Source organism: Hakea prostrata, chromosome 4, assembly GCF_041222555.1.
Source record: "Hakea prostrata isolate BN-2017 chromosome 4, UWA_Hpros_2, whole genome shotgun sequence".
In the NCBI taxonomy this organism is placed as follows: domain Eukaryota; kingdom Viridiplantae; phylum Streptophyta; class Magnoliopsida; order Proteales; family Proteaceae; genus Hakea; species Hakea prostrata.
This window is the reverse complement of record NC_142603.1, coordinates 7,542,150-7,566,636: the sequence shown is the minus strand read 5'-3', so window position 1 is coordinate 7,566,636 and position 24,487 is coordinate 7,542,150. Positions and strand designations below refer to the sequence as shown.

The 24,487-nt window shown below is 41.0% G+C and overlaps 2 protein-coding genes and 1 pseudogene across 3 annotated transcripts; 2 read left to right on the top strand and 1 right to left on the bottom strand.

Moving 5' to 3' along the window:
• Positions 1 to 171: 171 nt before the first annotated feature.
• On the top strand, positions 172 to 4,871 carry LOC149017546 (E3 ubiquitin-protein ligase CIP8 pseudogene; annotated as a pseudogene).
• Positions 4,872 to 4,975: 104 nt separating this feature from the next.
• On the top strand, positions 4,976 to 8,219 carry SLP2 (subtilisin-like serine protease 2). The gene has a single exon (XM_089151879.1). It carries the CDS (start codon positions 5,331 to 5,333, stop codon positions 7,671 to 7,673), a length of 2,343 nt encoding a protein of 780 aa, XP_089008005.1. The 5' UTR covers positions 4,976 to 5,330; the 3' UTR covers positions 7,674 to 8,219.
• A 1,962-nt stretch (positions 8,220 to 10,181) lies between these two features.
• On the bottom strand, positions 10,182 to 24,484 carry LOC149017544 (uncharacterized). Of its 2 annotated transcripts, XR_016172825.1 has the most exons (3): positions 24,235 to 24,484; positions 10,724 to 14,075; positions 10,182 to 10,652 (listed from the first exon to the last, which is right to left on the bottom strand). XR_016172825.1 is itself a non-coding variant. In XM_089151878.1 (2 exons), exon 2 carries the CDS (start codon positions 13,972 to 13,974, stop codon positions 10,927 to 10,929), a length of 3,048 nt encoding a protein of 1,015 aa, XP_089008004.1. In that variant the 5' UTR covers positions 13,975 to 14,075; positions 24,235 to 24,484; the 3' UTR covers positions 10,182 to 10,926. The 2 variants fall into 2 exon arrangements, 1 of the variants encoding a protein (XP_089008004.1); XM_089151878.1 differs by having other exon boundaries at positions 10,182 to 14,075.
• Positions 24,485 to 24,487: the final 3 nt, after the last annotated feature.

Sequence of the window (24,487 nt, the reverse complement as noted above, 5' to 3'; positions counted from 1 at the left end):
CAAACGGACAACACGTGTCAAGTAAACATTGAATCTGTTAGTTTCCGAATGTACAAGGCAACCATGCTTACCATCTGATCTGTGGAAGGGTGGGAGGTTGAAACTTTCGTCCACCCCTGGGTCATGATTCAATTACATGATATCCTATTCGTATTAAAGTGTCTTGTCAGTATACCTGGTTTTTCTCGCTCGGTTTCTGCCTTCCTTGGTGAAGGAATTTCTTGGTCGTCTCTCCACTGCAGCTCACATGGCCGAAACCTCGCCTCAACCAAGCCCTGCGGAGCCAGAGCAGCCGCAGACTCCGTCTTCACAATACTGGTGTCACGCCTGCGAAAAGCTAGTCTCGGTTGAAACCCTAACCAACTTAACCGAGTTGATTTGCTGCGAGTGCAAGAATGGCTTCGTCGAGGAGGAATCCATCACCGCTTCCGCCACTCCAGCTTCGCCGCCGACTCCTCCGACCAACTTTCGCACCCTACAGCCCTCCTTCAGCCAGCAGTTTCTCCAAGTCTTGCGGGTGATTGCTCAGTCAACTCGTGACGATGACGCTCCTCCTCCTCGTTCTCCTCCTTTGTTTCCGCCGCCTTCGACGACGGAAGGTGATGATTTTCTCCGGATTGAGCTTGATGGATGGGACAACGACGACGATGACGATGAAGATGAGCTTGAATTTAGTAACACCGATGCTGATCGTCGATCTGATGATGAGACTGGGGAAGACGAATACGATCGTGATCGGGATGAAAATGAAGGGGATCGGCGTCGAAGGCGCCGGGATATCCTTAGGCTTCGCATCAGGGATTTTGCTTCTCGTGCCACAAGCGACCGGAACAGGAACCGACTACTCAATTGGTCCGAGATCCTGATGGGATTGGAAGACAACTCAATCGAATTGCGAATGGAGATGCCTGAATCGGATGGATATATCGGAAATCCTGAGGATTATGTCGATGCTGCGGGATTCGAGGTGGTGTTGCAGAACCTGGCAGACAGCGACGGAGGAACGAGGAGAGGAGCTCCTCCTGCAGCGAGATCAGCTGTTTCGGAGTTGAAGACGGTAGAAGTCACGCCAGATGATGAGGTTTTAGCGTGCGCGATCTGTAAAGAATCAGTGTCAGTAGGTAAGACAGCAACGCAATTGCCTTGTGGACATGGTTACCATGGTAACTGCATCGTGCCTTGGTTAGATTCGAGGAATTCTTGCCCTGTCTGCAGGTTTGAACTCCCAACAGACGATCCTGAGTATGAAGAGGAGAGGAAGAAGAGAACTGCTTCCGCTGCAGTTGGAACGTCAGATTCCCGTAGCAATCTTCAATAGTTACCGTCTCCGGTCAATTGACACGGTATGTTCACAATAACTCCGGTTTTCCTTTTTTTTTTTTTTTTTTCTTTCATGTCCCCCTTCTTATTCCAGTACGTAGTTGTTGTTGTAAACTGAAAAACGTGGTTGGACGGAGGAAATACCCATATGTTCGCCCCTTTCTCGTCATTCATTGTAGATATATCTCCCCTAAACTTCAATTTCAATTTCAATTTCACTTTCAATGTTTGCCCTTGATTCTTGATTCTCCAACGAAGAGCCATCTCAGAAAATGCTCTTTTTAATCTTTTGGTTATTTTATCTCTTTTGTGCTGCCTTTTGTTTCTCACTATGCTGCTTTTGGAGTCTGGAGCTTGGAGTTGAGAAGTGCAAATAGATGTTCAAATAAAGAGCAGCACTTCCTTGCCCAATCATCCTGTATTACTTTTCGATTTCCATTGGAATCCCTACTTTGTGCTTTTTATCTTTTGGTATCGACCTAGCTATCGAAATTCAGTGGTCTGTTCCATTGACATTGAATGCTTGGCATGATGTGAGACAAGGGGGGCAAAGCATTAGAATGGGTAGTTGCCAAATGATTTCTTGCTCATTTTTGGGTTTAGCAGGTTAGACATGAATTGCTTCTTTTTACGTCGTCATGTTTATGCTTGAGATATTCCGCTAGGACATCGATGGAGAGTGTTAGGGATGGATAGTTCTTCTCACTTTTTAGATTGAAGATATAATTGTTCTAATCAGAGCTTGGATATAGGGAACCAGAAGTATATATTCATTTCAAAAGAAAGGATGTCATAAACTGACTTATTGTGGAGCATGTCCACGGATTTGATTTTTGTATTCTGTTTGGTTTTTGATTGGTCCAAGGGAGGGATGGTGTTAGCCGAAAGCAAAAGTTCACAACTTCCAGCATCTTTCGGGCGAAAACACCAGGGCTGTTTCTTTTCCCTGGTTTCCGGATGGATTGTTAGAGCTTTCTTTTCTTTTCTCTTCTTTCCTTTTCTTTCCTTCTCTTTTTTTTTTTTTGGGTTGGGGTTGGATGGATTTCTAGAGTTAAAGATTGGACTTCTCTAATATTCATCAAACTTATGACTGATCAGAATCCACTGAAAAGAAGAAAAGAAAAAGGAATAGGAAGACCCAACTACTATTCCTATGATTCCTGACAGTTCTTTTAGTTGCTGTTTGCAGGAAGTTACCTACCATTCCCATTTTATATTATTGAGGTTTTAAGTTCATCAGATATATGAATACAATTAAGTTCACAACGAGCGACGTTTTCATGGTCTTAACATTTTTAAACGAGAGATTGTCCTTTTTTTTTTTTGTTTTTTTGACTTTGTTCGTGTCTTTTGCAACCATTCATTAAACAATTTAACATTTAAAAATTAAAGGGGGAAGGTTCTCTTACATGGTTGTGTTTGCATATGGTTATATTATTAGATGAACATAATTATATATAACCAATTGTTGAAAACATGATCCTATGATTCCTATCCCATACATGACTGCGTATGAAACTTTTTGGCTAACATATTTTTTAATTTTTACTCTGTTTATTGTGCACCATCAAATAGATTTCAAAATTTTCCTTTCTTTATTTTCATTGTTTATTTTCTTCCTAGTGTATTTTAGTTCTAAAATCTTTCGAAGTATGTATGTACTAATTTTTTGGAACGAATTTCCTCAGATAAAGAGGGTCCACAAAACTTCTATAACCTTATTAGGTATTTTTTGTGAAATTGCTTTAGTCCTGTGGAATTTTGGACCATCAGCTCCAGAATCTGGTCGAGATTTCATTCATGGCCATTGAATATCAATAGTTGAGATCGAATCGAGATTTCGATCCAACAGCACGAGTTGTTTAGTGTGACCGTCCTGCACAAGACTGAATCAAAGGCCATTTTTTTGGTGGGGGCATTTATAGGGTTTTGGTATATATTCATAAAATACCCCGATATTGGTTTGCATTCCGTCTAAAAGCCCATAGTGAATGGAATCCACTCAATGTCCTGGTTGCAAGACTACCAAAACCAAGAGAACCCAGTCCAATATTTTGAGAGAGAGAGTGACGGACGTAATTACTAAGCTTCGAAGAAACAAGTAATCTTATATAGGGTAAAGGGTAGTCATAATGTTAGATTTGGCAAAATCATACGTTGACTAAGTACCCTTGGATTTGTATATATCTATAGACTCCATACAAGACTTACCCAATGGTAAGACCCTGAATCCAATTCAAAAACTCCTCTGTTCATGGTATCTCAGCCATTGTTCTTAACATATTTATCAAATTTTCAAGGAATGCGGACGTTCTAGCATTTAGGTTAAAATGAAGAAATGCCAGGGGCAATTTTGCTGATGAGCCTGAACATCTGAAGGGGAAACAGGAAAAAAGAAGGATACCCCGGAGGACTACTGGACATGAGTGAAGTGCACTGCACATCCAGTGCCACTTGCTTCAAGCTTAACCACACACAGGCAATTGCTCTGGAAATTACTTTTAAAATTTTGAATTAGAAAACTTTTTGTCTTGTTTGACACTTTAAATTAGAAACATATGGACCAAATACATTGAAAGAATTATATAGTCCAAAACATTTGTACAATTGTGCAAATGGAGGGCTAGTGGAGTGGTTGAGAATTTCTCTCCAGAGAGAGGTTGTGGTGGCATGAAAACAAGTTCCTAGATGAATTATAGTTGCATCCTTCCGAATGACTAATGACAGATTATTTTTCTCCAATGAATTTCGGTTCATATCCCAAAAGAAAAACAATGATTTGGGTTAAATAGGTGATTAGAAAAATTAGTAATTTGTTCATGGACCTGATGGTGAGATCCAGTTTTGGACTGGTCTGGTCAGGGAAATTTGTATGGTTCTCTCTTATTCGGTTTTGTTATAGCTTGGTTTTTTTTTCTCTTTTCTTTCCTTCTTCTCTGGTAGAATAGAATTGTTTTTTGCTTGGTCGGCTGTGGTTCAGGTTGGCTTTTAAAAAAGCCGAATTGATCCTCTGCTAGAAACAGAAAGGTGAGTGGCAGCTTTCGGACTCAGGCCTGGCTAAGGTAGCTGGGCTAGTTGGGCATCATGATGTTATGCTAAATGCTAATTACAGTGCAAATTGCGGGCGTCAATTCAGGCTTGCCATAAGGGAGGAATGGTGCTGAGAAACTGGAATAACAAATAAATTCGAGTTTGAGTTGGTCCTGCTATGACTGATAAGCCATAATATTACTGGTCCAATCCAGCCAGCGGGAACAGTACAGGCCCCCACCATTATCTAATAAAAAGAAAAACATGGCCCACTGATGCCGACTCTGACATGGCTTTACCATGTGCTCATTCTGTACGGATTGGAAACTGAACCATAAAGACGAAATTCCATGGGACACCTGTATAGGCCCAGGGCCTCAGATGTCGGACTCTCAAACTGTGGTCTTCGAGGCAGAGAGGAAAAGTATCGTGTCCACTAAAGAACTGGGCCCCCACCCTTCTTGGTTTTATTGAATCTAATATCATATGTTTTAAATCAGTTTTAGCTCCAGCAATTTGCAAAAGTAAAGCATTAAAAATCTCCCGCTGGTTTACCAAAAAAAAAAAAAAAAATCTCCCGCTGGTTAAGGGCTGACTCATCAATCACTTAAATCTCACCTTCCAACTACCACTATCATCCATCGTTCACTGTCAAAATCAGACTCCTCTGTTGGAGCGAGGTGGGGACTGTAAAGACGAGAATCGTCAAAAAAAGGATAATAAAATCCAGTCTCAGGTCAGTTATTCACTGATCATCCTGAACTAATCCTCCATGAATTGTTGGATTTTCCTTCCTGATAAAAGTAAGCTTTTCTTGTCTTCCCCAGTATTACATTACAGGGTACGGTAATAATTAATGAATGGAACTTCTGTAGCTTAAACTGGAAGCTTGTTATAAATTTATTTATACTCACCTCAAGACACACTGTGAATCCCAGTTCAGTTCACTCTCTTCACTCTAGAACCCCTATTAGACTATAATGGCTGTCTCCATAGTTGTGTGGAAATCTTTTTTCATCTTCCTTTCCTTGTTCACTCTTCCTCTTTGTACTCTATCAGATTCGAATTCCGATCAGTCAACCATTAAAACATTTATCTTTCGTGTCGACCATGCTTCCAAGCCTTCCATCTTCGCCTCTCACTACCACTGGTACAGCTCTGCCTTTGCAGACCCACTTCAAATCCTTCACGTTTATGATACTGTGTTTAATGGCTTCTCTGCCACTCTAACTGCTGAGCAGGCAGCTACCGTGGGTAAACACCCTTCTGTGCTCGCCGTCTTCGAAGATCGTCGTCGTCAGTTCCACACCACTCGTTCTCCTCAGTTCCTTGGCCTCCGAAACCAGCAGGGTCTCTGGTCTGGTTCTGACTATGGATCCGATGTAATAATTGGCGTTCTTGACACTGGAGTGTGGCCTGAGCGTCAGAGCTTCTCTGATCGCAATCTCGGCCCTGTTCCAACTCGCTGGAAGGGTGTCTGCGAGTCTGGAGTACGTTTCACGGCTGCTAACTGTAATCGGAAGCTTATTGGCGCAAGGTTTTTCGCCAGAGGACATGAAGCTGCTGCGAGATTGAATGGAGCAAGCGATATCAAGTTAGCTAACGCTAGTGTCGAGTACCGATCGCCCAGAGACGCAGATGGCCATGGAACACATACAGCTTCCACAGCTGCTGGTCGTTACGTTTTCAAGGCAAGCATGGCCGGCTACGCTTCTGGGATCGCCAAAGGTGTTGCTCCAAAAGCCAGATTAGCAGTCTACAAAGTGTGCTGGAAGGGCTCTGGCTGCTTCGACTCGGATATTCTCGCTGCATTCGACACTGCTGTTGCAGACGGGGTAGATGTTGTTTCCATTTCCATCGGAGGAGGTGATGGTATTTCCTCTCCTTATTATCTTGATCCTATTGCCATCGGGGCTTATGGCGCTGTTTCGAAAGGGGTTTTCGTGTCGAGCTCGGCCGGTAACGATGGACCTAATGTTATGTCTGCAACTAATCTTGCTCCATGGCTTACTACCGTGGGAGCTGGAACAATCGATCGTAGTTTCCCTGCAGACGTAATTCTCGGCGATGGACGGAAGCTTGTAGGTGTATCTCTCTATTCTGGCGAACCACTGAAGGGTAACATGTTTCCACTGGTTTACCCTGGCAAAACAGGGATACTTTCCACTTCACTGTGTATGGAGGATTCTCTGGACCCAAAAATGGTGAGAGGGAAGATCGTAATCTGTGATCGGGGAAGTAATCCCCGAGTCGCAAAGGGTTTGGTGGTCAAGAAAGCAGGTGGCGTTGGAATGATCCTTGCAAATGGGCCGTCGAATGGCGAAGGTCTTGTGGGCGATGCTCACCTCATTCCTGCCTGTGCAGTGGGTTCCAATGAAGGTGACAAACTCAAAGCCTACGTTTCATCGTCTTCCAATCCGACGGTAACCATTGTCTTCCGCGGCACCGTTATTGGCGTAAAGCCGGCACCGGTGGTGGCTTCTTTCTCTGGTCGAGGACCTAACGGTATGAATCCGGAGATCTTGAAACCAGACTTGATAGCCCCCGGCGTCAACATTCTGGCCGCCTGGACCGACGCGGTAGGACCTACCGGATTAGACGCCGACACCAGAAGAAGCGAATTCAACATTCTATCGGGCACATCCATGGCATGCCCTCATGTGAGCGGCGCCGCTGCTTTACTCAAATCGGCCCACCCGGATTGGAGTCCCGCTGCTATTCGGTCGGCGATGATGACCACAGCTAGCATCGTCGACAACCGTCTTCGACCGATGACTGATGAATCCACCGGTAAACCATCGACGCCTTACGATTTCGGATCCGGGCTCTTAAATCTCGAGCGAGCAATGGATCCTGGACTCGTATACGACATCACCAATGATGACTATGTGAGCTTCTTGTGCTCTATCGGTTACGGGCCAAAGACGATCCAGATAATAACAAAAGCAGTTGCGAAATGTCCGGCGAGGAAACCGTCGCCGGCGAATTTAAATTATCCGTCTATCACGGCGTTATTTGATGCGGCGGCGCGTGGGGTGTCGAAAAAGACAATGATACGGACAGTGACGAATGTGGGGCCGGCGAACGCGGTTTACAGAGTAAAATTGGAATCCGTTCCAAGAGGGGTTTCGGTGAGCGTGAAGCCGGCTAGGCTTGTCTTTTCGGAGGCTGTGAAGAAGCGTAGCTTCGCCGTAACGGTATCGGCCGACACTCGGAATTTGGTGTTGGACGACAGCGGTGCCGCTTTCGGATCGCTATCTTGGTCTGATGGCACTCACGTTGTTCGAAGCCCAATAGCTGTGACGCAGTTGGAGATTTTGTAATTAGATTTCATATGTCATGTAGTGGAAGAATAGTAGTATGTTGACCGTTGGATTCAAATCCGGGTGGGTAATTGGAGTTTCCTTATTTCACCTATAAGGAGGTGGGATGATATTGTAGTGGACTCACTACCATACTCTGATGCCTTCCTGCTGTTCATGCTGTCTCATCAGGGAAGAGACTGCTGGATAAACCGATGGATGGGAATCAATTTACGTTGTATGGACTTATGCAGTGTGAAGTTTTTAAGTCTGTAAAAAACTGCTGTTCACTTATCAAGAAAAAGTCTCTCTGAGCTAGTAAAACTTGTTTGAAAGATAACGGTTCTTTTTTAATCCCATATAAAAGATAACGGCTATTTTGCTTTGGACAGTTCTCTATGCTTCTTTGTATGTTCTTTTATTATCTCCAGAAAAAATGAAAAATAAATCTTTGTGTGGATAAAGCTGTTCTTGCTTTGCTAGTTACCGAAGAATAAGTAATTACTTCAATGAAAGAAGATTGTTTGAACAGTTGGGGCCAGATCAATGTACTAACAGCTTTGTGTGTGTATCTCTTCATGCGAAGTTGGCTTTGCAGTACTCCAATACATGATAGCAGCGGTACCAACCCAATTGGCATCTATGACAGTGGTTGTAGAATGATGTACTTGTGATGAATTTACACTTGTCACACACTTCATCAGCACATACATGCCCCCCACCAATTTGCTCTGTTTGGTTGTCGGCAAGGGTGGGGAGTAGGAATTTAGTTCCTATTTAGCAAATGAAACCTTTAGACTTCAATACGTATAGGGTAATTGGGTTAAGCCAGTTATGCCACTGTTTCAAACCTGCGATCTGCGAGTGGGTCTTCCAGGAATAGTTGTCTTTGATATTCTTTATCTAAGTAGTGAGCTCTATCGTAACAACTTTGAGTAAATTGAAGAAGACTGGAAAGCAAGAAATAGTGGAATAAACTTAAAAATATACCAAACCGATTACAATCAACATCTTCCTGAACTCATAAGGCCACGGCATTGTAGTTCATGCAAACAGATTCCTCCTTTGCACCCTCTGGAGGCGGTGGAGCCCAAAAGGACCCGAGAAACTGCAATGGCATCCATCGGGAGAGCGAGCATTAGCAAGAACAGAGAAGTTGAAGAAGTAATAACCAGAACAACAAGTCAACAATGGAAAATCTTCCATACCTCATGGAGGACAATACCCCCACCATCTCCAGAGACTTCAAAACCAACACATTTGTATATACATGCGTTCGGTCACATGAATGGCACCTAATATAGAAGCTGCGGAGGCCACCAATCTGTGGTTTATGTAGATAACAAGTTTTTTACAGTGACATGACCATCAGGTTGCTCTCTTTTTTTTTTTTTTTTTTTTTTTTTTTTTTTTAAATAAAAAGATAAACTATATTACTTAAGAAAGACAATTAGATAGCTTAGTTAGGTCCCTACATTCCAATTATTCTTAATTTCTACCTACAATCTACGAGCTATAAACCATAACTGGAGTATGGGGTTCTTGAAACTACTAATGTCTATTTCTTTACCATAAGAAGTTAAGTTTGTCAAGAAGGGACATCACCAAGTGGTCATTGTTTGTTCTTCGGGTTTCGAATTAGATCAATCACTTCTTGCATGCAACATGATACATTGGTAAGTTTGACTTGTGAGATTCGGCCTTGGCGAACCCCAACTATTGAAGCCTCAAGAATATTCCCCATGTCTCCTGTGCTACTGAACCCGTCCATCCCAAAACAGACCTACATTCCACTGCACGGTGTTTAGTTGTAAGTTATGTACCCTTACACCTATACATGATAAAATGGGGGATTGAAACAAGTTAGTGAAATTCATATTTTGGCAAAAAGAGGTGAACCTACTCATGTGATCCATTGTATTATTTTGGGCTGTTAAAGGGTCTAAGAGTCCCTTTTGGTTTGAGGTTTAGTACTCCAGAGAGATGTGCAAGACTTTCATGGGGCTGGGTGCCTGTTTATTGAAAACTATACGGTTGCATTCTTGCCACATGCTAGCATGTAATTATAAACACACAGACCCACCACCATTTTGAAGTTTCATCACGGTTAAAATATAAGAGGAAAGAGGTCCCACCATTTTGAAGTTTCATATTAAAATATAAGAGGAAAGAGGTGCATAGGTGTAGGATGGATTGGTGTGTAAGTCAGTCCGTTCATCTACTTTTCAAATTAAATTAGTCTAATCACAAGAAAGTCAATATGACTCTACATCATTTCCACACAATTCACAATTGCAGCTAATGTTGTCCATTGAGGGAATACTGTCCTGCATTCAAGACATGGCACAAAAAAAAGGTTTTAAATTTATGATGTAAGGGTAATTTAGGGTGCCATTCAATTGTTAAAACAGGCAACTTGGAGGAATGGCTGACAACAACATGGTTTCTAACAGCAATATCTCCCAATCAGACACAACAAGCCCAAATCCATACGTAACCCAAAGTGGGGAATTTTTTTTTTTTTTTTTTTTTTTTTTAAATAGCATAGTCAAGGAAACAGAGCCCCAAAGCGTCTGAAGCCAGGTAGCGGATAGAAGCCAAGCCATTCAGTCGTGCTCGCAAACGACTGGACCCTCCTTGCTGGTTGGTCTGCAAGGAAGTTGAAGCTCCTAAGAATAAAAGAATAATGACATTCTAAGAAATAAGATCCAAGATGATAAATATCATCAATGATGGGCTGGATATCAAGATGACAAAACGCTTGAAAATAAACAATTCAAAACTAGGAAGCCTAAAATCTAGATATTTTCCTTGAACGAATGTGAACTGTACATCAAGCTTGCTTCAGGAGAGTTACATAATAGAGGCTTAGCCAGCAGATATCGAGGGAATGATATTCAACACTCTCATTTCCTGCTGATATTTATGCGAGATTTACAGAGAGACATGGTGACCCAGCTATTCACACCCTTTCTGGTTGCAATGCCCTTCTATGAAGAACTGAAAAATAAACAAGAGAATAAATAAGAATGTAAAACAATCAAGCCAATACTGGAGCCCTCTTCACTTACCCATCTCTTGTCTACCAAACCATCCATCCACCCAACTTCCAGCCTTATTCAGTTTATAATACTTTCTCTCCGACAGAAGCCAATGAGCTCATCTATCTTCTGTACCATCTCTGTTAATGTAAGCACCTCTTTCTGTTATCCTTTCCTAAAAAGGCAGCTCCTCCTAAAGGAATGTAGACCTTCAGTAAAACAATACAAAACTCCTAATTCCACGGCGCCTGCCGTTTATAACCAACCGGATACGATTCCCACCCACCATCTGGTTCCCTCCGCCTTAGTCCCAGTGTTGAATTTATAGGCAGTGAAGCAGACCTCATCTGCTCCTCCACAGACACACCCTGCCCCTGAACGAACAGTTCCCTCAAACCCCCTGCTTCCCTACTCTCACTGCCTCCAACCATCATTGCCCCTGAATTCAGATCAAACCCAGAATGTGATGGTCCAACCCCATTAAAACCTGAGGGCATGCCTGTAAAGAAGGAACCTCGAGAATAGGATGATGGATCAGCTGCCGATGAGCCCATTATCTGCAGTAAAGCAGGAGGCCCCCTAGAATCTACCAGGTATTGGCCATTACTAGGTCCATACACAGGTGGGGCAACAGACATGGAAGACCCCGCTGTCAGGCCACCATAACCAAACAACCGAGAAGGTGAGGCTGTGTGAGTAATTGCTGGCGATGCCATAGCACCACCACCAGATCTTGCTATGCTAGTCTCCAAGGATTCACAAGCCCGCCCATTTGGTATGAAGAAATGAGTTGGCGGAGCACAATCCTTTAGGTTCACCTCCACTTTCTTTCCCATTATCGAAATGAAACGATCATCGACCTTGAAACCTCCGTATCCATTCATGTCTTCGCAAGGTGATTTACCAAGCCTCCGCTGGTCATAAGTATCATCGACGAAATATGAGCTGTCATTCAAATCGATGTTTCTTACTGGAGGTTGCCTTGATGATGATGATGAAGCAGGGGATGGACTTCGACGCCCATTTCTGTGCTGGTAAAGGAATTGGCTTTCTGTCCTTGAATCAGATAAAGGGGCATCTTCAATGTCATCAGAACGATTAAGGTCCAATTTGAGCCTCTCTGCTATTCTTGAACTCACCTCAACAGAAGATTCTCCAGAAGGGTGACCAGAGGATTCAGGGTTTTGTTTTGCGAATGCCACGTCTGTAGTAGCATCATCATCAGCCCCATCCATATTAAGATCTATATCAAGGACATCCTGTCTGTGCTTGGAACTGTGGCTGCTCCCCTCAACCGAAGGCGTTTTCTCACCATCTGGGGTAGTCTTGCGAGGTGCTGGGGGACGGAAAGCACTGTTTGCTGATAGGCCCCTCCATCCCAAAGTCCCCTTAAAATGCAAAGGAGCCATAGGAATTGCAGTAGCTGCCGTTGCTTTTGTTGTGGCAACAGCAATGGGGGCAGAGTTGGGAGTTTCCTCCAAACAAAGTTCCTCATTAAGATCAAAACCACATGGGCTCCTTACATGGTTCCCTGCTGGTTCCTGAGCAGCCTGGGTCACTGGGGAGGAGTTTGGGTCTTGCATATGGTTTTCCGGTTTGGTGTCAGCATCCTTAGAATCCACTAAATTATCATCCTCCTTTGGAGAAGAGGCCCCACAAGATGGATTTTGTTCAGTTGGCACATCATGCGGTGACTCTGCCATGATTTGGTCATCCTCATCATTTATGGAATCAGGACTACCAGGTTGAACAACTCCACCTTCAGAATTTTTCTCAGAAGATGAGCTGCAGAATGGTTCTCGGTTATCCACCACCTCTCTCTCCACCTCCTTGGCAACTTGGCGAGCCAATTCTAAGGCATCATCCATTCCATACTCAAGTTCAACTTCTGATTTTTTCTTTTCCATATTTCCAGAGGCTTTTGCACCCCTCTTCAATTTGGAAACATCAGCAGGAATTGCCAATCCTTTGCTTCTGCACACCTTCAAACTAGATTCACCAGCAAGATCTTTGACACTGGATACTGTTCCAACATCTTCTACCCTAAAAAAGGAAGTCTCCAGGTTCTCTTCCCTCAATTCATGCCTGTCACTAGGGAATTCCTGCAAATTATTAGAAACACACCCAAAGGTTTGATCTAGAGTGTTGAAATCTTCTGTGCTTCCAGAATGCTTGACCAACCCATCATCAATAGACAGAGCCTTTCCCTCAGAAACCAGTGTTTCTTCATCAGCAGTTTCCATCATACACTGCAGATCATTAGAGGCTGATGAGATACATTTGGGCCCCAATGAGGTAGAAACGGAATCAATTTCCTCTCTACCAGAGTTAACTGGGCTACCTTTCTTCCCATCTGTTTTTTCCCCATCCTCTGAAGCATCTTTCAGCTCCAGAATCTCAGAGGAATTGCCCTCACCATTACCTTTCAGCAGAACTGGAGAACTGCATGTTCCAGTGCCAGCTGTTCTTTCTGCAGGATGTGAAGAGGATTCTTCTGCAATAGATTGGCCTTCCAGAGCATATACTTGAGATCCATCTTGATCTGCCTGGTTCAAAGGTATAGGAGAGGTATGCTGATTAGCAGACATATGCAACTTTGCATCTTCAATGCTACGATAATGAGATCCATCAGAACTTTGCAAGATCTGAAATTCACCACCAGAAGGCTCTATCAAATGCTTGTCCTCATCAGCACTTCCTACGAAAGGAGAAACACTGGTGTCTGACTGCTCCGGACATCCACTTTCAGCAGTTCTTTTTGAACTAGCTGTAACCTTATCCTCTAGGAATGCCCCAACTTTCTCAATATCTTGGTGATCTGCATCATCTTCCCTTAGCTGATTCCAGCCTTCAAATAGAGCTCTTGCCCTATCTTGAACCCTTCTGCTCTTATGGTCAAAAAGATCCTTCACAGAGGCATTGATGCCAGAAGAAATTAATCTCTCCTTGTCTTTGGGCAGCTTCTCAAGTGCTGATAGAAGTGAGGTGATCGACTCTTCTGCAAAACTATCACTGATTTCATCACTACATTTGTGCACCTCCTGAAGCCAATGGTCAAGGAAGTGGAATCCATCTAGCCGAACAAAACAATCAAGGCAGTCCTTACTCTCGGTTGCTGCCAAAGTACTTGCAACAGTGGACCACTGTCTTGCTGCCTCTCTGACATTCTTCACAATAGAGCTTTTCTCCTCCTGCATTATGGAGACTAGCTCTTCAACTCTAGTAATGGCAGTAAGCCCATCCTTAATCTCAGTCAAGGTAAAAAAGTCTTCAAGCGTCATACTGTTTCACAAACTGGTTGAGTACTTCCAATCATACAGTCTTCCTAGCATGCTAAGGCTACTTCTTTTCACTTTGTCTGCTATAAGACCCAGGTGGTCCTCTGCAACATATGACATTGTAAGCTTGCTGAACACTGTTGGCATATAATAAACCAATAGAATAAAATATCATATAGCCAAAAAACGATGAATGTTATGATTAGATCGCACATAAGTGTACATAAATTGGATGTCTTAGCAAAGAATTATCAGTTAGTGTAGGTGGATGATGCGGCCAATCTGAACCCTATCTGATATGAAATGATTATTGTGAGTGTTCTACCTTACTTACGTTCTGCATCACTCAGTGAACAGTGCAATGAAATAAAATCTTGAACTAAGTATGGTGCATAGCATCAAAACCTGGTTTGAAGGTAATAAAAGGTGAAAACAAAGAAAAATGGAAAGATAAAAGCAGTTGCTGCAAATGTATGCTTGTACTTACAGATGAATTTAAAATAGCTTGTGTTTTTTAAGGTAGCCCTATAAACATGTAATGTGCCAATGTGCACTCTTTTTATCTCAAATAAAAACCAAGAAAGAACCTCTATTTGTAAGCTCGTCTTTGGTGCCACAGTACACCATCTATGGTGGGAGCGTAATCTCAGGCGCTGGAACTCCAAATCGCGCTCTATTGATACCATTTGGAATGCTATATATTTTGATGTTTCAGCTAGGATTTAATCCTTTCTCCCTCCCCCCCCCCCCCCCAGTTGTTGATTCCCCAAGGAACAGGCTCATTGTTGTCTCCTGGGGGCTCAACTCCCAAATCTCCCCTACTAGCTGACTCTAGCCCGTGACTTTTTGTATTTTGTTTTTGTCTCTTTAATAGATTATTTATTCATCCAAAAAAAAAACTCAATCTAATGTCCCATCACTCAGTGTTGGAATTGGAATGAAATTTTTAGACCCATCTTTAGGTCACTTTGGAAACTCAATGATGGCAGCATCATTTGAAGTGCCTTTCTTAGAAATAGTGTGACCTCTGCAAGTCATAGAAAAACTATCTTAGTCAGTGTAAGTGACTTGTAGTTTAGTATAACTAGAGAAAAGACCCCCAACAAAAGGGTAAAACGGGACAAGACAACTAAAGGAAAGAGGGGAAGGGTAGGCTCCAAGAAAAGACTATTTTGTGCCATGACAGAGGATACTGAAGAAAAAGGAAGAACAGAACTCTATACAATGTAAGTGGGTCAATCAAATAAAAGGGTGTCCAGTCAAATTCAGAACCTCATTTGGTATGTTCAGCCAAGAGGATGCAGCAACGATGACGACAGTTCAATAACTTGGTCCAAAATGTTAACTATTTTTTTGTGCACTTATTATTCACTAAACATGTTATTGTTTTTCTTTTGGGATATTGCTGTTGCCCCCTATATTATAGTTTAATTACTAAAAAGACCCTACTCTTTATGAAATTACTGTTGCCCCCCTCAGTTCTAACAGTGTTAAGAGATTGTTACATTTGAATGTTTAATGTCTATTTTGTCCTTAAAGATTAATAAATCAAATCACACTACTATCCAAAAAACCATATCAAGTACCAATTTTGCGCTTGTATTCTTATCATTTTAAATTCCAAAAAAAGATTACCTAAATTATTGTTTTTTTTCCCGTTAAGGGAAAAAGAAAGAAAAAAACCCTTCCTAAAATTGATAATGTCAAATTAGATAGTAAATAAATGAAAATCTAATGGAGATAGGAACTTTCTAAAATTGATAACATCAAATTGGAAAGTAAATAACAAAAACTAAAAAATAATACCAAATTGAAAAGTAAATATATAAAAGCTAAAAATAAGGAACTACCAAATTAGGGTTAATTTTTTCCTAATTACTAAGGTAATAATGTAATTTAATATAAAGTATAAATAAGTAGAACAAAACCTTAGGGTTATTTTGGAATTTTTAAATAAATAACGGAGTTTAATGGTGGTCGGTGGGGGGGCAATAGTAATTATAGGTAAAGTCAAAGGTTGAATTAGTAATTTCAAAAAGTGTAGGGGATAAAGTAGTAATTAAGCTATAATAGAGAGGGACAACAATAATTATTGTTTTTCTTTTCCTTCTTTAAAGCAATCAGGCAATGCATGTCGATGTTCCCAAAATCTAAATTAAGTCTGTTTCTTAATGTAATCCATACTCCGCATGTAATCAGAAATTGAAGGGAACATTAGAACAAAAGAAAAAAATGGAAAAAAAAAAAAAGGAAATGACTCAACACACAGCAAGCCAATTAGAGGAGAGAGTTTTCAGTACAAAACCTTATCCGCAGCAAGCTTCTTAAGAAAATTGAGGAGTGATAAGAACCCACGAATCGGATGCAAAACTAATATTATTTAATTGATAGAATAATGAAGAACAATAATAAACTGGTTACATTGGTGCAGTCACCCCCACCAGCACCTAGCTGCCCCTAAGCCTACGGCTGCCCAAATACTCACAAAAATAATCCTTCTTTTCCTCCTAACATCTTACCCTTATTTATAACCCCTAATCAACCCTAATTCTCTCTTTCTCTCTCTCCTCAATGTAGCCTAATACTGTGATCCCAGGGCTCTATCATTACTGGCCCCTCAAAAATCACCTTGTCCTCAATGTGATGGAAAATTATAAACTTGGTCTTTACACGTTTGCCACGCAACCCTGCTAGTTCGACATTCTGCACAGCACACCTCCGTGGAATCCAATAGATGCAATAACCACATAACTCCAAACAACCCAAATGAAGAAAAACTTTGGAAACTGCAGCTAAGTTAAAGAGTACACCAAGAATATCTATTGGAACCGAAATCAGCTGAACAGCAATAACATACGGACCCATACAAAGCACAACACCTGCTGTAGAAGGCGTACAGTTCGTCTCCGACACAAATGGCCAACCAAAAATGGAGTCCTTCGCGAAATAGAAAGCACCAACACACTCCTTAGGGTCGCCATCGATGCTAGAAGGTAGCCTTGCTGCCGCATGAGCCACCGCAACCTTCCTCTTGACTGTGATCAACCGTTGGCGGTGTTGGATCGCTGAATCAGGTGCAGGTTTTAAAGAAGAAGAAGGTGAACAGTGTAGTTCCTAAAATACCCCTGTTTATGATGTTTGGCAAATGGGCCATTAGGTTTTTGGACCCTTATTTGCTTGGGCATTAAAGCAACTACTGGACTGGGCCTGAAAATATAACACCTGATGGGCCGTTGTCTGGCATCTTGACCCTTGAGTCCACAAAATAAGTGAGTGGGCCACTGGGCTTTTGAATTAATTTGGCTCCTTGAGGCCCACACTTCTGACTTAAATCTTGGGCACGTTGCTCAGTTCGGCCCAGCTTAATAGGCCCTAGTACTTCTTTTTTAACCTTTAGTCCACAGCCTATGGATTTGGGCCTTTGAGTAGTCAGGTCTATGTGGGTTCTCAAGGCCCATTCCATGGGTTTATTACACAGAAATAAATAGCCCAAACGGCCCAGGGGTCTAATACACTTGAACCACACTTGGACTTGAACCGCTGGTTCAAACCCTTTCTTCCTCTTTACTTCACCTACGATCCTTACCCTAACCATCACCCAAATTGTCACTGCTGAATCTGGAAAAATTGATTTCAGCTCTTCCTCAATGAGATTTCCAATGATCAATTTCCCAATTTCCTTATTTTCTGTTGTCAATTGTAATATCTCCTTCCTCTTCAGAATTGTAAACAATCCAACAACCCCATTCCTTTTGCTGTTGTTGGGATTCTCCTTCCTCTTCAGAATTGTAAACAATCCAAAAAATTCAGCAAACGATTTCACCATCAAATCTAATTTGGTAACCAAATCTTGGAGATCTATCTCAATGGGAAACTGAATTACTATTGTACTGTAAGGTTTCCGCCATTGTCGGAACTGAAACCAATCCACGACTGCCACCGCTTCCTCCAGCATAATCCAAGGAGGCTTCGGTGGAGCTCTCGCTTCCCTGTCGTCCATCTAGGGGTGTAAACGGACCGGATTCAGATCGGATAGTGGTATATCCATATCCGCATCCTATTATATTCGGATGGATTCGGATAATATCCTATTGGTTTTCGGACGGATTCTGTCGGATTCGGATGATAATCGGATAGTTATTTTCTTAAGTAGATTCTTCTAAATGGGCATGAATATATAGATTGAATACAACTTTTCGACTACCTGTTTATATATTTGCCTTTTTATTTGTGAGGGCTAGGTTTGGAATTTAAGAATTTAACAACTTTGGTAGCTATTTTAGTAGAAAATCTAGAAAAATAGTCACATATCATAGGTAAAATTTATAAAAATAAGAATAATAAATTTAAATAAGTAACTTAATCGGATAATTTTATCAGACAGATAATAATCGGTAAGAAAGGGGTATACCATATCCGCATCCTATTAATAATCGGACGGATTCGGATACCCCTAAACGGATGCGGATTTGAATTCGGAAGCGAATTTCGGTTATACATGAACACCCCTACATCCATCACATCGGGCCGATGTGGCTTCCACATCTCTCCGTCCGTGAGGCCTTCATCTTCTTTTTCTTCCGCTGCAAACAACCCCATCGGAACTTTGCTGCAAAAATACAACTTGCCCAGAACACTAGGAGAAGACCTGCTACTATCCACCATGCCATATTGACTATAGCCAGATGCTATGACTTCAATTTTCTCATTGGACTCCAAAGGTCCAGCAGCAAGCATCGATAAATCTACGTGCGCGTGAATTTCTTTTGATTTCATAAGTTCAGTAACCCTTCCAATCTTCTTGCCTTCACCGAAATCCACTTTCAAAGCTTCTTTGATGCAAGACCAATTGAATTCAAACCAATTCTTTTGGTACACCCAATCTAAAGCGTTCCCGTTTAGGTGTTGGAGAGCTACACTCAACTTTCACTCCTCCTAAATTTGGTGTTCCCAGCAGAATAACAACACTTCAAAAAGCCACTCTTCCACATTGCCTTCGCCGGAAAACATGGGCAATCCGGTGTCCATCTATTCCCGCAGATCGTCACTGCTCTGATACCAATTTGATAAGAACCCACGAATCGGATGCAAAACTAATATTATTTAATTGATAGAATAATGAAGAACAATAATAAACTGGTTACTAAATTGGTGCCAGTCACCCCCACAACACCTAGCTGCCCCTCAGCCTACAGCTGCCCAAATACTCACAAAAATAATCCTCTTTTCCTCCTAACATCTTACCCCTATTTATAACCCCTAATCAACCCTAACTCTCTCTCTCTCTCTCTCTCCTCAATGTAGCCTAGTACTGTGATCCCAAGGCTCTATCAAGGAGCTTCAAAATCATGCCCGTTTGTGACAGTAACTCATAACATGACCTCATCACACAATGCCTGTACATGATATAAACAACAGTAGTGAGGCTAGAGCAAACAATACAGAAGTTATTTTTACTAGAGAACACAGCCAAGATTTTTTTTATAGATTATATATCAAACTTTCTTTTAAAAGCACCCAATTAATAGAGTACAAAGCAACTGTTTGGAAGGTATTTTTACAACCATATGTCATGATTACTTGAGTCATCAATTGAATTAAACAAGAAGTTATTAAACAAGTCACAGACTAGTGAAAACTGAAGCAATTGGCCCAACGCTTCAAACTAAAGTTGACATACACCAAAAAGTGTGGAAATGTCAAGGAACTCTATCTGAACTATGATGTGACCTGGAAGTGCCCATCTGAATTCTGAAGCCTGTAATATAAGAAAACACTATAGGCTTAGGAAAGAATGTCCTCAGGAATAGGATGATCATGTCTCTTCTCCTAGGAGCTAACAGTCATTTTCCACAAGCTTGACCTTATGGCAAGTTCCTATATGTACAACATACGCATACGGTGAACACCAAAGATTTGATAAAGCCAAAATACATGAATGCAATCAACAGTTAATACAACAGACTGAACTTCAACAATGTAAATAGAAAATTATATTTTCTTTTTATTTACTCTTTTCCGGAGTGGGTAGATAAACACTTCACTTTAACAAGTATAACCAATAAAGGAGCATATTCACATGAGAACTGTATCAACATGTTAACTGCACTTCCTTAGAGAAAATTGTGAGCTGCCAGACGATGTCAGTGATTGTAATTGCAACTATCACGAGTAAACAAAATTAACAGTAAAACTAATAGGGAAATTATCCCCACCCAAAATCTAAAGCTGCATTAGAAATTCCAACGTTCTGTAGACACCAAAATGTCCTCCAAAAGACCTCCATCTCATCCATCGGAGCTTCAGAAAGATATAAGAACTCACGAATGAAATTGATCCATTCACACAAGCATAAGCAACAAAGCTTCCAAGCAAAACTAAATGATGATCATGGGCAATATTCAGGCACACAATGGAAGTCCATTTTACAGAAAAGATACCAAGAGGAGTCGCTATTAGAGAGTGAAAACTGAAACTGATGAAGCAATGACCAATGATGCCAACATCAGATATGCTTACACAATGCCCACCACTGAATTGCACTATCAAGAGTCAACCCGTAATTAAAACGATATCCCAGGAAGTCTATTTTTAAGGCTCCCTACAATGGAGCATCCAGTAGATGTCTAACTCATCAAAGGCACTTCCCAGGACATAAGTGATCTAGATTTGTATAAAATAACAGGTATCTCAATCACCCTTCATGTAATAATTGCAGATACTAGTCTAGATATTGATAGGAAATATTGTTTAACTAAATGAGAATCGACCAGTTAAGAAGGAGAGGAGAGAAATAGAGTTTAGAATTCGAAATCAAACAGCTTTGATGAGGTGATCATCAAAAACCTATTGATCAACAGCCACCATCTCCTGGTGATCATTAGCAAACCATTGATCGTGGGGTTTCACAAGAAAAATCTGACAGTCGATCAATTCTTCAACTGCAACTTTAATCAAACCATGCAATTCCACTTAATTGCCACTGTCATTATACACTTGTTCTATCACTATTTAAGGCATCTAGCATGCTGCACACTTTACACTGTTGCATTGATGTTTTCACTCTTCAATAGACTCACAAATTCTCAGAATCTGATGTGAAATCCAAAAACACATCTGCTTAGTGATTTAAAGAGAAATAAATTCATGGTCAATCATCATTTACACAATGATCAGTAGTAAGAAGACAATGCAAATCTCATAAATAATTCCAAGCTCACAAGAGGATAGCACTAAGGTAATTAAATGTAGCACTAAAAGGGAAAACGGACATAAACTGAAGACAGAGGTTATCTTGTAATCCAATATTGAGATAAAGATGCATATAGGAATGAATTGAAGATGGGAAGACCATTCAACAGAAGTGGGAAATATATGAAAGCAATATATCAAGAGAAGAAGACCACCTTCTTCAATCTTACGACTCTAACACAAACAGTGGAAGAGATCTGGTTCCATGGGGATATCCCACTCATAGAAAACCTGATTGCATGGAAATTTCAGGTAAAGCATCTTAGGGGACTACCGTCTTAAATACACTGTTAATTGAGCCAAAGATCAAGCCATAAAGTGAAACCAAGCTTCTGAAAGCATACCTCGCAATATAACAGAGACCAGGATTGATTCCAGTTTTGATATTTCATAACAAGGAAAGACACAAGTCTAAGAATTGGAGGCTGAAAACACTTAAGGCAGGTAATCCTAGATGTAAAAGATTAATGGGGTGGAAAGAAAAAGGGTGAGGGAAGTTAACTCAACTGATGGTACTGTGTGTGCCAGAACAGGGTACTGAAGAAGTATCAATAAATAGCACAAAGGAGAAACAGGAGAAGAGAATTACCAGAGGAATTAGTCTGACAACCATCGCTATCATAGCAATCAGCACCATATATAACTGAATAGAATTTTATTCCGAAATCTAAATCTTGTGTGATTGCAATCTATTATTTTAAGAAGAAAATAAATGACTCTTGAAGGAAATCTAAAAATGATTTTAACAAAAATTCTTAAATTTCTAAATAGATGGTATCACTAATTAGCCTAATAAAACTGAAAAATATAATATTACACAATAGATCCAATTGATAAGAGAAAACTACAAATAGATAAATTTATTACATTTCCTACTAAACCCAAAACCAAATGCAACCTGATTCTGTTTGGGACGTTCCTGCCTCCCCTACCTTCCCTTGGTCCCCCTAGAGATAAGCTTCTTTGGCTCCATTCCAAGAATGGCTTCTTCACCACTGCCTCTACTTGGCATCATATTCACTCCCCTCCTCTAAGGTTCCATGGGCCAACTTTGTTTGGTTCAAAGGCCACATACCTCACCAAGCTTTTACTACTTGGAGAACCCTCTGCTCATGCCTCCCCACTCAACCCAAAACAATTTCTCCTGTATTTTCAATTCTAAGAAGGAAACTATCCCTCACCTTTACTCTGCATGCTGGTACTCCAAACTTATTTGGCTTCTGGGTCTTGCCTCTATTTAGCCCCAGTCCAAGTGCCCACAACCCTTCAATTCCGACTATCATTGGCTTGCCTCCTCCTTTAGTAGACCACTGGATCCTCGATTGCAGATACAACTGGTAAGATGATCTTTGGCGCTTGCATCTCGCAAATCTAGATGGAATGTAACTTCCACAGATGAAATACCAAATCCAGATCTATTGACAAGATTGGATGCTAGTAGGGGTGTTAAATCCAAGCTCACTACTCTTCCTATGAAGCCACTTGTGGATTCCCCAAGGAAAAGGCACATTTTTGTAACCTGGGGTCTTGATATTGATATGCTAGTTCATGCTAGGCTAGCTTAAATCTGTAGTTCCCTCCTCCCTTCCCCCCAACTTCTCTTGTGGCTCCCTAGGGTTTTGGCTTTTGTTGGCTCTCCTTGGGGCTCTGTCCCTTCTGTAATTCCTCCTTGGCTAGCTTAGCCTTGAAGTAATCCCCTCCCCTTCCCTCCCTTTCCCCTCATATGTCTTCTCCTTTTTATATCTACTTTTTACTCACCCAAAATAAATAAATAAATGTGACCTGATTCATCCTCAATTGGATTCCCCAACCAGTTCTGTCCAGTCCAAGGAATTGCACCTACATCATACCTGAGCAAGCTAATACCGCAAGATATATCAACTTTTATCTACAATGGGTCCTGTCTCAACTAGTATGTAAGATACAACTTGCTTATGGAGACAGCAACCAATTCTTTCATATCAAGTTTTAACTTTTTCAGTTTCATTTCTACATTCATGATCAATTGAAAACCATTACAAGCAAAAACAGTCAGGTCTATGAAATTTATAATGATAACTATTCTACATCGTAAATAAAATTCCACGCATGTTTAACAGAGACTAAGACTAACTGAACTATTGAGTACATAATTTTAATGAGGTGGAAAATATATCCGCTACTATATGATAAGGTTACGAGGACCAATGACCTAAAATATTTCCACTCACAGCGGCTACTGAAGCAGCATCTGGAAATATCATTTCACAAACTCTGGCAACTTTAGAGTACTTCATATTAAAAATTCAATTTTCACAAACATCAAAGGTTAATATAGGGTATCAATCACATGCAAGACCATCCGTCGCCTAAGATGATATAAATTATAAATTATAAATTTACTGGGAAAACCGAAATCTATCAATGCAGCATGATTCAAATCTTCTGCAGCCAAGTACCATGCAATTACTGAAAGCAGCATAAGCAGAAATAAAATCAACAACATAAGAAATGTGACCAGAACTACTAATATTAAAAATCTATTATTTGACCAACCAAATTAAACAGAATTGCAGCCCTAACCCGAGGAAGGAAGTGGAATACACTGGTTAACCGAGATCAGATTTTGAGAGTAAAAAAAGGGCAAGTAATCGCTTCCTCTATTAAGAAAGAAGCCCAATTAAAACAACTTGATTGAAAAGAAGAAACCAATGCAGCGAAAGAAAGATGTCGTTTCCAAATAAAAAATTCCAATACAGAAGACAAGTCTCGAAATTTCAAATTGAAATAACTACCAGTAGAGCTACTTCTGAAAAACCCAAAAAAAAAACCCTAGTAGTTGATTACCTCGAGGTGGAGTGGATCATATAAGTAAGAGGAGAGAATACCAAACCCACACACAAAAGAAATGCTCATTAATGCGAAAGAGAAAGAAGAAAATAAAACAAGCGTCGACGACACTTCTAAAAATGGCAAATGAAAATCTAAAACCAGCTTCGTAAAGCATAATTGGCCTAGAAACGTGAGAGTTACCTTGTTCGGGAGATGGTTTGAAACCCTAGCTCTTACGCATAGGTTTCAAGGTCTGAGCTTAGCCTCAATACATCCACCATCGCTTCCAACTAGCGCACCTTTCTCATCTTCCCGCCTTTCTGTTTTCTCTATTCCGCCCTCTCTCTCTCTCTTCACAGAACCCTCGCTCTCTGTGGGCTGTTCGAACCAAGGAGCAACGTTTTCTTCTTCGCACCGGATTTTTTTCCCCGTTTTCCTCTTTTCTTTTACTTTT

Bases quoted from the DNA above. Each gene is read 5' to 3' on its own strand.
- SLP2 (XM_089151879.1), top strand. From the start codon at position 5,331: ATGGCTGTCTCCATAGTTGTGTGGAAATCTTTTTTCATCTTCCTTTCC.
- LOC149017544 (XM_089151878.1), bottom strand. From the start codon at position 13,974: ATGACGCTTGAAGACTTTTTTACCTTGACTGAGATTAAGGATGGGCTT.